General features: G+C 38.5%; 1 protein-coding gene and 1 long non-coding RNA gene across 2 annotated transcripts; both read right to left on the bottom strand.

The window, feature by feature from the left end:
- Positions 1–6,367: 6,367 nt before the first annotated feature.
- LOC143420684 (uncharacterized) lies at positions 6,368–7,955 on the bottom strand. Its single transcript, XM_076888799.1, has 4 exons — positions 7,770–7,955; positions 7,509–7,556; positions 7,203–7,307; positions 6,368–6,980 (listed from the first exon to the last, which is right to left on the bottom strand). The coding sequence occupies exons 1-4, from the start codon at positions 7,902–7,904 to the stop codon at positions 6,804–6,806; spliced, it is 465 nt and encodes a 154-aa protein (XP_076744914.1). The 5' UTR covers positions 7,905–7,955; the 3' UTR covers positions 6,368–6,803.
- A 5,408-nt stretch (positions 7,956–13,363) lies between these two features.
- Positions 13,364–14,525, bottom strand: LOC143420862 (uncharacterized). The gene is made up of 3 exons (XR_013100596.1): positions 14,365–14,525; positions 14,110–14,214; positions 13,364–13,861 (listed from the first exon to the last, which is right to left on the bottom strand). It is a non-coding gene; the product is annotated as an uncharacterized LOC143420862 (long non-coding RNA).
- Positions 14,526–15,447: the final 922 nt, after the last annotated feature.

The raw sequence follows: 15,447 nt of genomic DNA, 5'->3' as shown, positions 1-15,447 counted from the left end.
AGAGAAAATGAAATTAGGATAAAATGAACGGTAAGAGGAAAATAAGGTAAAAAGAAAAAAATGGAATCAGCAGAGAGAGTAAAGGAAGGTTGGCAATGTGCAAATGAAAAAGGAATGTAAAGAGAAATAATGTAAAGCGAAAGTGAGGAAGAGCAAGAGTGAAAAGTCAGGAACGAGCAAAAATATGAGAGAAGGAAGGAAAAAATCCCTAATGGCTGACATGTCTGTTACCCTGACTGTCTGGATTTAGTTCTTTTCATTTCAAGGTTGATCACGTCAAGGTAAGCGCGTCCCTGCTGGCCACGGACAGTTTGACACTAAACACCTGTGACAGCAGGAGCACCAAGAGGGTCCACTATGAACAGGAGGACGGGAGGCGGGGCATGAGGAGCGTATACCAGCCAGCAGAGTACTGTAAATGCAAAAATAAAGCTAGGGGGAAGCTATAGTATGTGACTGACCTAGAGCTATAAAAAAGAAGAAATGAGTAGAGGCATGCACTACATTATCTATTTATTTGATTAATGATGCAGCTAATTAATATTCCTCAGATGTACAACCTCTCAAATGCTGCAAAAGTGTATTTTAAAGTTGATAACTGTGAAACCAAAATGAATCATTTGCAGTGTATGAATGATAATCATGCCACAATTAAAGTATACATGCCATAGATAGATAGAGAAGTGAAAAGCAGCTCAGAGTTGACATGCTCCATCATCCACATATTGTGTATTAACAGAGGGCACATGGGAAACTAACAATGGCAGTGCCACTGCCGATGTACTGTCTTCTCTCTGTTTCTCACCACAGGGCTGTGCCTTTGAAGACAGACATGAAAACTGAGCCAGGCCACTGCGGGGCCCCTGAAGGAGGTCCCCTAGCAGATGCAGCCACCCGCCCTCCTCCTGTCTGCTCCCACCGGCCCCAGGCCCTGAAGACAGCCCCGAGGCTAATCGACCAGGAACACAATAAAGAAGCAGCAGAGGCAGGCAGTGCTGAGCATGTATGTCTGTGTGTGTACAGATGAAGGGGAAGAACATAAAACGACATCCATCAAGCCCCTCTAAAGACAAGTAATGATCCAGAATCAGCATGGTTGTCGCACACTTAAAGAGTTTTATGTTTACACGAGCCTGGTCAATGAACAAAGAAGTCCTATTGTTCGCTATGAAGCAGAGAGGATTCTTTGAATGACAGCACGGTATCTCCTACATCCCATCAGATCTGCCAGGAAAAAAGCCAGTTTGTATCGTAGCAGAATAACAGGTTATGTTGCCTTAGGCTAAATCAAGCTTATTTGCATGCCTGCAATGATTCCCACATGGAGTTTTTAATTTGTAGTCCTGATAATGTTTTCTTTAACCCAAACTAATAATAGTCAATAGGCTTAAAAATCGTATTTTATTCTTTGATGACGATATAATAGCAGTATCACAGATTGCTTAAAAATATGGATTTTCCAATATTTCCGAACCTTTTTTATTGTGATTTTTTTACAGTATGAAATATTGTAATAAAGATTTATGTAAAGCTTCTACAGAAACATGATAAATCTGGAGAGAGAGTAAGTAAATAGATAAGCCATTAATAAAGATGAATAGTCTTAGACTAATAACCAGAGTTGGTTAGAAAAAGGCAATATATTGGAAAAAAAGAGAGAAATATCTAGACATTTAATTCATTTTTCCAATTTAAGGCATTTTTCATGAGATAATATGAAATAAAAAATAAACTTAAAAAACAAACCATACAACTAATGGCCACATACAAGCCTCAGCTCTGTGGCTACATATGTTTTAAGTTTATTTGGTTAGTTTGTTTGTAGTATCCAAATCTAACATAAAATATAGAACACATTACACAATGATTGTTGAAGGGAATTAATGCAAATGAAATCAAACACATTCAAAAATATTTTTAAAGCTTGCTCTAACATATATACACACATGTTTACAAAAAATAGCCCTAATATTAAACAATGTATACATGGATTTTTAAAGACAATTATATACCTCATAAAGCAAATCCTGGTTATTTAATACTTACGAATCAACACCTCTTGAATGTGGATCTGTTGTTTACAGTGGATAAAATATACTAATTTCCTACTCAAGTTCTGCATCTCACATGGATTTGAAACTTTACCTTTTGGTCCAGGGGCAGTCTCCATATAAAAAAATCCACTACTTTACAAAAACATTTAACATAAAAGAGAATAAATCACCAACAGAATTGTCCAGAATGCAGTGGAGTGAATTTAGCCTTTTCTTACTTTACATAAATACTTAAACTGGGCTCCTCTTGACCTGCAAAAACATGAAATAATATTTAAATAATATAATGCTTTCAAAATTTAGTAATTTTAAGTATATAATAGTAAGAGATAAAAAAAAAGTCAACTTCTGACCCCAACATACTGTGTCGCATTAAAATGGTAAAATACTGTAGAAAGGATTGCATTCTTGGCAGCATTTTCTGTTTCTAGTAAAATACTAAAATACACCCATAATGTTTTTTTTTCTTGTTTTTTGCTTTATAATGGAAAGCAGTAATTTAACTGGTTTCTCACAGCACTTTGTCAAACATTTTTTGTTATTTATGTAACACTGCGATTGCTGGACTTGTGCTTATGCGTCTTGTACTTAATCAAAAATGGTATTTATTCCACTAAAGGTTAGTTGGGTTAGTTTATATCTTATAAGAAAGTTATCACGCAGTGTATTGCCTCTGTTTATTCTCTTTACACAATGTTAAATGAATATTAGAGCTGATCTGTCCTTCAAGAAAAAATGGGTTACACATAGTTTTGGGAATATTTCAACAGTTCTATAAAAAGAACTGGAAAAGAAGAGTCTCTTTATAATTAAGTAATGAGGGAGCCATGGTTCAGTAGCGCACATACACACAGCTGAAAGCCACAAAGAGACCCAACCACCACCAACGGCAAGCCTCCCCATAGCTCTCACATTGCATCAAGTCACTGAGTGATGGGTAATTGTGTAAGGCAAGAGGGAAAAGAGTGGTGAAACGTGTTTCTTTCAGAGAGGGTACCAGCATTTGCACAAATGTATTTCTGGGGTGCCCCGATTAGTTGAGTGCATTCTACTAAAAAAAGAGGGTTCTTTAGAAGTTCTGTGGGCTGAATGATTTACAGAATCATTAATATTTGAGCAATCATTTGAACTTCTAAACGCTTCTGCAACGCTTCTTCAAGACCCATCACGGCTAGTGCACACAAATAAATGACATGTAGACTCATTATAGTTCCTCCTATTAAAAAAGTAAATAATTAAAAAATGTAGTTTCACATTTTAAAGTGCAGTTGAAAGTTGTCTTGGTCTTATTTTGAATTAACACCTCTAGACTTTTTAGGTACACTGCTGTGACTGTGAGTTCGGCAGCTTCAACCAGCTGCTTTGGGAGGGGCAGCCAATCAGAAGAAAGTCTGCTTAAAGGGAGCCATTTCAGACAGTGGATGACCTCAGGGTCTGCACCATGTTCTGGTGTGAGGGAATCCTGCAAAGTTACTCTGATAGAGAACAAGAATTAGACCATAACCAAGAACTGCTGAAAATGAAATTAATATGTTCCCTTAAAAGGACAGAATGAGAAACGATGGCATGCCAAAAGTTCAGCATTATGAAAATACAACCAGAAGCCATCAGAAAATGGGTACACTGTGGTCATCAGAAGGATAGACATGATCAGCAACAGTACTAAGGCTTTTACAGTTTAATGATGCTCAGTAGGTACAAAGGAACCCAAAGTGTGCCAAGAAGATATCAATTATCATTGTGCCATCACCACCACCACCACTAGCTTAGACTGCTGATACAATGTAGGATGGGTCCATGCTTTTATGTTATTTATGTCAAATTCCGAACCTGCCTGCGTGAATGTTGTAGCAGAAATAAAGTCATCAGACCACACAACATTTTTGAAACTTTCCAGTCTCTAACTTTGGTGGCACTGTGTGACTTGTAGCCTCAGTTTCCTTTCCTTAGGTGCCAGCAGTGCGACCTGGTGTGGTCTGCTGCTTGTCGATCGGCAGGGAACAGCACCCCAACACAGGAAGCCTGGATTGGCCTTCTGCTAAAAAAAATTGTTAACATCTGATCCTATTGATCTTACCCAGTAGGCAGTGCAAAGCTGATGAAGCCTGAGAAGTGAGGGGGCATGCCCAGCTGTAACTACCTCAAAGGCTAGACGTCTTCACTGCCTCCACTGATAATGTCTTGGTTAGATCATGTTTAATAAATTAGTTTATATTTAAGTGAACTTCTTGTCTGAACTCCCTTCCTGTCACCTATTTTAAGCCTTGGGGACTGCACATTGCCAGACTATAATATTGCACCTGTCCCAGTTGACATAAAGACAAACCCAGTAAAAGAACAGAATGCTGTTTAAAATACGGCCTTTAATGTAAAATCAACCAGGGAAGAAAAAAAATGACAAGAGGAAAGAAAAAAAACCAGTGACACTATCACGCTTTCAGCCTGTCCTTCAACTCACTGATATGCTTGCTGTCCTCTTAACCATTACTTGAATCTCTGCTTAAAGGCAGTATAATCACAGCGTGCTTAAATGGCAACTAGATCTTCTCAACATACTCTCTTTTCACACATCTTCTGAAATTATATCTCTTCTCACCCATAGAGACATCCAATCACATTATTAATATCTAATCACCAAATATCCAGCCACACCTCAACATCCTCTCTCTATCCATCTGACCTTTCCACATACATGATTTAATATAGGATTTAAGCTTAAATTGCAAACTCACGTCATTGCATTTCTTCCATATTTGTTATATTGGTTAAACTTAAATGTACTTATTTTTTAAAATATTTGATTATATTCTGGTAAGTATTAAGCATCATTTACTATCAGCAAAAATCACATATAAATTATGCTCAGTTTGCCATTTTTATTTATTTATTTATGTTTACTTTTGCTGCTGTGTGATGTCATGGTTATCTCAAGTACACAGCTCTGACTGCCAGTATTGCACTTCCACCCACCTGCAGTTCAAACCTTCTTTTAGGGATGGGCAGCCAATCAGAAGAATGTTGGCTTAAAGGGAGTACAGATATGAACTGAAAATGAAGGCTTGAACAAAGTATATAAAACAACCCCCCCAAAAACTGTGTGTATGAATGTTAATAGTTAACAGTCAAGAAAACATTTGTGCTTATAAGATGAGCCCTTACTTTAGTGAGAGTTTCATTGTATTGTTCAAAGATATGTTTAGAATGTCATGATAGACAGGATTTCCAGTACAAGGATGGATTGCCACGACCACAGCAGACACCAGCATAAACATCATCATCTCATAAACAATTTCAAGAAACTGGCCTTGAAGACCTTGTTTCTGTTGTGTTGCTCAGCTTGTAAGCTGTTGTGATGTCTTGGCTGAGAGCCGATTATTTGTATTTGCTTTGCCCATACCTTCATCACATTCACCAGTTACAAAAAAATCCAAATGCAGACAGTAAGATGAAATGTGTAATTAATTTGTGATCAATGAATAGAATCAATGTTTCTCCAAAGAACAACCTATAGACAGTAGAGAAAAAAAGTGGTACTTTCAGAAGAAAGTTGATAACAGAATCCACAAAGTAGTAAACATGTTTTCAAGCAGAAGCCCTTAAAGTGGTTGTTTTGCTCAGTTGGCAGGTTGTTGTGAGATGTTGGTTCAGATCAGATTACTTATACTTGCTTTGCCTACGTCTTTGGCATGTTTGTCGGTTACAAATGCAATCTGAGGTGACTGTGAGATAAGGCTTATGATGAAGTTGCGGTCAATAAGCAGAAAAGGAACTGTTTCTCTAAAATGAACGTATATGTTTGTTTGCATTACATTTCCCCCCTCATTATCATGTTGAATAAACCACTTTGAGATTACTTGAGCTTTACTTGAGTCATTCTGCGCTCCAGATGGGTTAATTGCTTTAATCGTGTTAATTGTGATGATGGATTGATATGCGTTAACATTGACAGCCCTAATTTATTCATGTCTTACTTGAATCAATGTGTCAGTTTACACAATTGTGACCTCTCTATGATATTCAAAACTTGTATTGCATTACCTTCTGGGCAATTCTTCCCAGACATTTTTACAGTTAGTTTGAGAGGTATATGGCTCAGGTTAGCATTTCTATAACTGTAAACCAGTTTGTACTGGCAAATATAGGCTATAAATTTCACCAATTATGGAATTCTACAACTTTGGACTGTTTGTGCTATCAAAGCGACCCATACTTCAAAAATAACCAATTTTCTACCCACCATATGTCACAAACCTGTCAAAATAGAACACAAAACTGTCAAAGTTACCCATTATTAGATCTCTAAATAAGTTTCACTTTAATAGGTATTAGAATTGACCTGAGTATGTGGGTAATAAACAATTTGAATAGATGATTAAACTGCTCAACGTTTTAATGACAATATATCCATTCATCTCTTTAGCTTAAGGGTCATGGGGGGCTGGAGCCTATCCCAGCTGCCATAGGGCAAGAGGCAGGGTACATCTTGGACAGGTCATTTGTCTAAAAGGATGATAAAGGCATAAAAAAGAAAAGAAAATACTAATAGCTTACTAAACTATACTATAAGCTAAAACAAATGTCCAGTTTCACAACCATTGTTCTTTTTGTTGTATTCCAAAAAGGAATTTGTATTTCTGGCCAGAATTGAATCGGAAACTTATGCTTGGCAAACAAATGGGCTAACCCGTACACTTTATGAATTATGAAAAACATTCAAGTGATCACATATCAGACAGTTCAAATATCTCTCTAACATGGTATTTTCTTGAAACAAAAGTAAAAGTCTGAAAAAGACTTGTCTGTGGAATCCATTTCAAATGGATTATACCTCCTTATAATACATTTGTTGAGGTTTCCCAGCAAATCAGGTAGTGGCTGTTCTTTTTCTGACGGCCGTACTTTCTTTAGTACATCTTTGCAGTCCATCTGAAAGACAGGAATCTGTGTTCAGTATATATGCTCAGTTTTGCAGATGTATTTGTCTACCTAAAGTGAGATTAGCACATTGTCTCTAAATATTTACAACACAGACTGACGCTTTTCTTTCCAAACTCCTTAGACTATGATGACCTGGATGACTGAGAACCTTCACAGACTACACAGATTTGTTGTTCTTAAGTTAGAGATGTGTCAAAATAGATAACTTACATTTGATTTCTTAATGAATATTTCCAGGTTTCTCACAATTTCTTTCTCGTTGTCATTTTTGGCATGCTTTTGTAGGATGTCATTCACTTTGCAGAAGAAGTTATTCTGTACGGAACACAAGGACGGATTTATAAGCTTTTAAAAACACATGCATTTACAATTATATAAGTTGGCTAGTGTTTTTTCTGCAGTTTGTAAAAAAAAAAAAAAAAGACAACTCAAACTTCCAATCAGCAGAACAATTCAAGAAAACTGAATGAATTAAAAGGAACATTGTTTCAAAGACATGAAAAAATGTCTCCTCACCCCACATCCATTGTCAGCCAGGTCAGACACATCCTCCACAAAGAACCTCTGTAAGATCCAATAAAAAATTACTTTGTCAGGTAACACTTTTAACATATTGAATCAGATAAGGCACCAAAAAATTTAATAGAAAAAATATTTGTAACTGAACATTGCAAACACTTTTTAAAGGTTTTAACAAGTTAGGGCACCAAAAAAATGTTACAAAAATTTCAAGCTAAGTGTCACTCAAACAATTGTGCTTATGCGATGAACCCTTACCTCATTCAGATCTCTGTTGTATTTCTTAGTCAGGTCAATGATACGGTTTAGGTTGTCGTTACTGACAGGATTTGCAGCATATGGATTGATCAGCATGGCCACAGCAGACATCAGCACAAACATCATCATCTCCATACTAGAGATGGACCGATCCGATATTACGTATCGGTATCGGTCCGATACTGACCTAAATTACTGGATCGGATATCGGAGAAAAATAAAAAATGTAATCCGATCCATTAAATATCACGAAAGCACCTCACAAAACTTGCAATACGCCGTAACTCACCTCAGAACGTTAGCACGTTGGAGCAGTATGCATCACGTGATAGAGCGGCTGTGGCATGCGGGACCTGTCGGTGCTCTGGATAGCATTTGGAGCTTCGCTAGCAACCCGGCATTTCATCTCCGACAAAGTTATCCCCGAGAGAAGTAAAGCAAGTGTGTAAGTCCATCTCTGAATGTTTGTAAAGCATTCCTGCGTTAAGCTTAACAAACGATATATGGAGCGACTGCCTCTTCTTGCTGCTACTTCAATCATGAAACTGCTTAACGATCAGCTGATCAGCTTTTCTGTCGTGAGTCCGTGTCTCTAGTTTGCTTTTGGCCCACTTTGCACCAGAAAGAGGAAACCAGCGGCTGAACAACAGAAGCACGTTTAAGCTTGATCAGCTGTTGTTAGAATGTATTTAATATTACTTTCTACTCCAGGATCTTTTTCTACGTAGCTGACGTTGGTATTTGTGCAGGGGCGGATCTAGCAAAGTTTAGCCAGGGGGGCCGGTAGGGCATGAACAGGGAAAAGGGGGCACAAAGACATACTTTTCTTTCTTATTCTCATTTAAAATGTCAAGCTTTTAATAAATAATTATCTGACACCCAAAGTTTTAATTTGATGCAAAATGAATAGAAGTCAATTACTGTATATAGTAACTATTAAGTCTAATATATATACCCTAGTAAGCTATAGTACTTTTTCCTTTGGGAAGGTACCATCTGTGCAGTCTGCAATTCTGTTGAAGAAAGATGTTGAATCTATTTAATATTTCTTGAAAAATAATTGATTTCTGTGCATTTTTTTCACACTGCATCAAATTAAGCATCATGAGGTGGCGCGTGAGGGGTAGTTCCCTATTTTTTATTTATTTATTTTTGTTGTTGCTGGGAGTTGGAACCCTATTAGTTAGGTTGCTTAATATTTACGCTAAGTACTCTTTAAAATACCAGAATAGGGAGGATGGTGTAGGTCTAAGTTTATTAGATTGATCAGTATTGCTGAACTATGAAACATTTTTTTTGCATACAGGTATAACAGAATAGCTTTAGTGTAGTTGTTGTTTTAAACTTGAGTATGAACTTATACAAAATGCAGCAAGATATTTTAAAAAACAGTTTTGTTGATTAAAAAACACTATCGGATTCATATCGGTATCGGCAGATATCCAAATTTATGATATCGGTATCGGTATCGGACATAAAAAAGTGGTATCGTGCCATCTCTACTCCATACTTGTTGTTCGTTGGCTGAAAAGCAGAAGTCCTTGAAGTTGTTGTGAAGTGCTGGCTGAGAGCAGGTTATTTATATCTGGTCTGTCTACGCCTTCATCACATTTGCCAGTTACAAAAAACCAAAAAACAGTCTGCAGCTCCTTGGCGATAAGATCCATGATTAGTTTGTGGTCAATGAGCAGAAACGAAACTATTTTTCTCAGAATAACCAATAGACTTGGTTGCATTACAGAAAAGATGAAAAAAAAATGGTACTTTCAAAAGAAACTTCATTACAGACTGTGATCCACGCAAAGTGATACTGCTGAGAAAAATGGGGGAAGACTCAAACAATCTTAACTTTGATTTGAGGTGTGATTTTAAATCTGGCCAAAGGGGGGAGTCCGGTGACGTAGGCTGTCAAGATGGCAGCTTGAATGGGGAAGCTCCGTCGCAGTGGCAGCTAATTTGCGTTAGACTTAGAACATTGCGCTACACAACACTTACAAAATATCACCCCAGGGCTGTGGGAAGCTTGAAGACTCTTTGTGAAAGCTCATAATGCAGAGTCACTAACAAAAACTTACGCTTCAACGGCAAGAAGGCGCTAGCAAGGAAACCTCGGCGAAAGCTAATGATGTGCGCCCGCCCTCACCTTCAATGTCGGATACTATCCAGGCTGCTACAACTGAACAAATGGCCAAGGACATTGCAAGTCCATTGCAACCGAGACACAAGAGAGCAAACTCAATTCTATCCAAATTGCTACGAGGGCAGTGGAGGCTAAGCTAGAGGATATGGCTACTCGAATAAGCAACGCTGAGTCTCACCTGGATTTCCTTGAAGATGCTAGCAGAGTGCTAAAGGAAAATCCTCCTGCTACTAGTGACGAGGTAAACGCTCTACGACAGAAATTAGATGATCTTGAAAACAGAGGATGGAGAAAAATCCTGCACTTTGCTGGCTTTCCCGAGGGCTGTGAGGGTTCGGACGCTCTGACACTCGTGCACAACACAATTCCACAACTCCTTACAACTTCCTGGGCGGGCTGGAGATTGACTGCGCACACCGCAGCCTAGTGAGACGCAAAACTGACAGTCATCCCCCAAAGATCATCATCGCCTGATTTCTACGGTTCCAGGACAGGGAACGGATCGTGGAAGCTGCGCCGAGGCTGGGGCAGCTGAGCTGGAACAACCACCACATCATGATCTTCCCCGACTACTCCAAAGTTGTCATGGACAAACGAGCAGCATTTAATCCCTGTAAACGGTTGCTGCACGAAAGGAAAATGAAGTTCTCCCCACTTTTCCCAGCAGTGCTGGTGCTGAAAATGACGGCGGGCAGACGTGAGTTTACCAACCCAAAAAAAGCCCAGGACTACATTCTGTCTTTACCTTAAGGGAGTTATTTACAGTCATGGGCTTGGATTTAAACACAACCTTTTTTTTTTGCCCTAGTGTTAATTAACACGCTATACACGATATACTTTGTACAAACTGTTTAGTTTCAATATTATAGGGCTTCGTGGTTTGATTTCTTGATCAATCAGCTTGATCATCAGCTTGATCAATTGCGATTGCAAAATTCTGGCCAAGGTACTAGCAACCAGATTAGATAAGGTCAAGACTTACCTAATACACCCCGACCAAGTCGGTTTTATTTGGACTCGCAGCTCTGCCGATAACATTAGATGCCTAATTGATATTATGTGGGCAACCCAGAATAAATCCCCTACGGGGGACTCTTCTCCAGCTATAGCCCTCTCCCTAGATGCAGAGAAAGCATTTGACAGGGTAGAGTGGTGTTTCCTATTTTGTGTAATGGCTCAAAATTCACAAGGTGGATCAAACTTCTCTACAACAATCTAAGAGCATTACTACTAATGAACCGTATTATATCACAGTCCTTCGACCTCCACAGAGGTACAAGACAGGGCTGCCCACAGAGTCCTCTGCTTTTTGTTCTAGCTTTAGAGCCTCTGGCAGCGACAATACGTAGAGGCCCTAATTTTCCAGGTATCCAGGTCCACAATAATAATCACAAATTGATGCTCTATGCTGACAATGCTCTGGTCCTGATATTGTAGCCAGAACACTCTCTACCTGCTCTCTAAAGAATTATTAACCGGTTCTCTAATATATCAGGATATAGAGTAAATTGGTCAAAGTCTGAAGCGCCCCCTGTGACAGCCTTCTGCCCCAAAACCCTGTTCCAGCCAGGGGATTTCAGCTGGCCTCAGACTGGTATTAAATACTTGGGCATTACGTTCCCCCCTTTGTTATCTAACATAGTTCAGGTTAATTTTGAACCTCTATTGAACACGTTCAGAACCAACATAATTAGATGGTCCCCTTTGTTTCTCACCCTTTGGGGCAAAGTTAACATCATCAAAATGAATTGTGCTCCAAAATTTAATTACCTACTACAAACACTCCCGCTAAAAATCCCATGGTTTAGTCTTGAGAGTACTTTGTGGTCACCACTCCCTCCGATGCACATTTTAACCACCAAGCTCTCACCAGATATATAAACCCACCCCATTCTTTCGTTCCTGTAGACAGTCTGGAAGAAGGTGGCCTTGCTATTAAATTTTAACTCCTACCTTCATACTAAGGCCTCCATATGGCTCAATCCCAAACTCTGCATTAATAAGTCTCCGTTCTTCTGGAGACTGTGGGTCCAGAGAGGGATACTTGTTCTTGGAGACCTGTATCAGGGGAGAATTCTCAAGTCCTTCAACGACCTTAAAGCACAGTTTCAGGTGCCACAGAGTCAGTTTTGGAGATACTTGCAGCTCCGGCACTTATTGCTCAAAACCTTTGGTTCTTCCTCCTCACCACCTCCAATTATTGAATATCTCAGCTACATCAAAAAAATCTTTGGGGGAAGTCATGAAGTCTCTAAATATTACTCAATGCTTGTTAAGGGCACGAGTAAAGGGCTACCTGCCCTCCGATTAGCTTGGGAAGCTGACCTTGGTGTGGTTTTTACAGATCAGGAATGGACTACAATTTTGCAGAATAGCAAAAAGGTGTCCAGGGAACTTAGAACGAGACTAATCCAATTCAAATTACTACACCAGATTTACTGGTCGCCACACAGACTGTACAGGGCAAACCTCATACAGTCCCCTGAATGCTGGGGATGTCAGACTGGGGTGGGCACATTGACCCATATGATTTGAAGCTGTCCTAAAACCCAAATCTTTTGGACTGAGATACATGACTTTATCAAATCAACCATACGATGGGATATTCCTTTTTCACCAAGACTACTCGTTTTGGGGGACCCATCACTCCTTAAACATGCTCTGCCTAAGGCTGCTGAGTGGGTACAGACTGCATTGATGCTGGGGCGTAAACTCATTATCTCCCAGTGGAAGGCCCTTTCCACCCCACCTGTCTCTGTATGGCATGTTCAACTAGGGAGACTTGCTGCACTAGAACAACTCTCATACAGGCTTCTGAATAAAGTGGAAAGCTTCCACCTGAAGTGGGATCCATATCTGTTCAGAGTAAAAGGATCAGACTAGAACTTAGAGTGGCACAGACATTGGGATTCTGACGAAGCACTCTCAGGGATGACAGAGTGTGGCATGCAGCAAGACCCACGTAGTCAAAGGATGGCTGTGTTTTTGTTTGTTTGTTTTTTTGCTTGTTTGTTTATCTCTTGTTTTGTTTGTCCCCCTTCATTTTGGGTTTGTATTCTCTACTGTTCTGCCGATGCTTTTTTTATGTGACGTAATCTGTATCTACAGTGGACCGTAGTGTTCTAAAATTACAATAGAATATTAATCACAAAAAAATCTGGCCAAAGAGCCAATGATTTTGGTTTCCACTGAAAATTGTTACATCACTTCCTACTCTACAAATTACAGTGAATGGTAGTAAAGATTTTTGACTTGAGACTTTGACTTTGAAAGGGTCTACATGACCGTTCACATTTCAAAAAATGAAAAAAAAAAAAGCAAGTTATTAACAGACTGCCATCCACTCAAAGTGGTTACCTGGAAATATACTGTTCAAAGAAATTAGCAGATGTGATTTATTGTTCTGTAAACACTTGTTACAATGCGGCGTGAGAGAGTTACAATAAAAATATCACACAAATATATTACAACAACCAGAATTTATGACTTTCACTTAAAAAGGAAGCAAATTTGCAGTTGTACAATAACACATCAAGTTGGTTTCTTAAACTTTGTAATGATCAAAGACAGCTACAGATATATTTCTGCTTTTGCAGTTAAAACATAGTTCAACCAAAATAAATCTTTGTCTTGTACTGAATTTAGTATTAATAAATAATAAAAACTGCATAAAAAAAAGAGAAAAATCAGTGATAACTTACCAAACTAATAAAAAAAACAACTAGAATATGAAAAAAATCTTAAATTATGAAAACCCATGACTTTTGAAATACACTTAAAAGAGTTATCACGTTAGCCAGTTCAATGATCTTGAAGGTATTCAGGCAGCTTGTGTTACGTTTCCCATGAAATTTCTTCTCTGAATACATTTGGTGAGGTTTCCCAGCAAATCAGGTAGTGGCTGTTCTTTTTCTGACGGCCCTACTTTCTTTAGTACTTCTTTGCAGTTTATCTGAAAGACAAGAATCTGTGTTCAGTATATCTCTCACTGTTTTGCAGATGTATTTGTCTACCTAAAGTGAGGTTAGCACATTGTCTCTAAATATTTACAACACAGATTGACGCATTTCTTTCTAAGCTCCTTAAACTATGATCATGGATGACTGAGAACCTTCACAGACTACACAGATTTGTTGTTCTTAAGTTGGAGATGTGTCAAAAAAGATAACTTACATCTGAGAAAACCCAAAAAAAACTTACATGTGATTTCTTAATGAATATTTCCAGGTTTCTCAAAATATCTTTCTCTTCGTCATTTTTGGGATGCTTTTGTAGGATGTCATGCACTTTGCAGAAGAAGTTATTCTGTATGAAGCATAAATAAGTAAACTAAGCTTTACAAATAAACATAAATAAAATGTAAAAAAGAGACCACTGTTCTTGTTGTAGTATCTCAAAAAAAAAAACCTGAATGGAAAACTTGCAAACTGTTTCAAAGACAAGAAGTTTTCTCACCCCACATCCAGATTCAACCAAATGTGTCACATCCTCCACATAGAAACTCTGCAACATTGGTGAGACAAATTGTCACAAACAAGTTTTACGCACCAAAAACGTGAACAAAGCAGAAAAAACACGAGTTAACTAACAACAACAACAACAAAAAGCTCTATGAGTGTTAGGAGTCCAGAAAACAGTTGTGCTTATAAGATGAGCTCCTACCTTAGTGAGATTTTCACTGTATTGTTCAACAAGGTCAATGATACTGTTAAGACTATCGCTGAGAGTAAGATTACGGACAGGATTTGCAGCACATGGACTGATCAGCATGGCCACAGCAGACACCAGCATGAGCATCGTCATCTCCACACTTGTTGATTGTTGGCTGAAAACCTCTAGAAGACGTGTCTTCAAGCAGAAGCCCTTAAAGTGTTTCTGTTGCTCAGATGTCAACTGGCAGGTTGTTGTGAGGTCTTAGATGAGAACAGATTATTTATACTTGCTTTGCCCATGCCTTCGCCCTAATTGTTGGTTACAAAAAACAGCCTAGATACAATCTGAGGTGAATGTCAGATAAGGGACATGAGGATGTTATGGCCAGTAAGCAGAAAAGCAAGCGTTTCTCTGAATTTAAAAAAATGAAAAAGCAACTTATTAACAGATTGTCATCCGCTCGAAGTGGTTACCTGGAAATGTACTGTTCAAAGAAATTAAGGGAAGACTTGAACAATCTTATGTTTGAATTAATGGGCTGATTTTTTTTGGTTTCCACTGACTGTTGTCACGTCATTTTTTACTCAACAAATTACGCAGAATATGGCACTAAAGATTTCCAACAAGAATATTTCATTCAGCAAAATCAGATGTTTGAAGTGTTTGTTTGTTGTTAACTTTGTGAGCATATATTGAGTGTAACTGGCAATTTTGCCTCACTTTCATGTTCAAGAAACCAGTCTGAGATGATTTGAGCTGTGAGACATGTTCCCTTGTCCTGCTGGAGGCAGACATCAGAAGATGGGTACACTGTGATCCTACAGGGAGAAATGGACATGAACAGCAACAATACTCAATCAGGCTTTTATGATTTAATGATGCTCA

The sequence above is a fragment of the Maylandia zebra genome, linkage group LG10 (assembly GCF_041146795.1).
Source record: "Maylandia zebra isolate NMK-2024a linkage group LG10, Mzebra_GT3a, whole genome shotgun sequence".
Classification (NCBI taxonomy): domain Eukaryota; kingdom Metazoa; phylum Chordata; class Actinopteri; order Cichliformes; family Cichlidae; genus Maylandia; species Maylandia zebra.
Note: the sequence above shows the minus strand (reverse complement) of the source record. Positions and strands in the feature narration are given on the sequence as shown.

Bases quoted from the DNA above. Each gene is read 5' to 3' on its own strand.
- LOC143420684 (XM_076888799.1), bottom strand. From the start codon at position 7,904: ATGGAGATGATGATGTTTGTGCTGATGTCTGCTGTGGCCATGCTGATC. The intron at 7,557-7,769 runs GTAAGGGTTCAT...TGGATCTTACAG, and splicing joins ACAACAGAGATCTGAATGAG to AGGTTCTTTGTGGAGGATGT. The intron at 7,308-7,508 runs GTGAGGAGACAT...TGTTCCGTACAG, and splicing joins TGGCTGACAATGGATGTGGG to AATAACTTCTTCTGCAAAGT.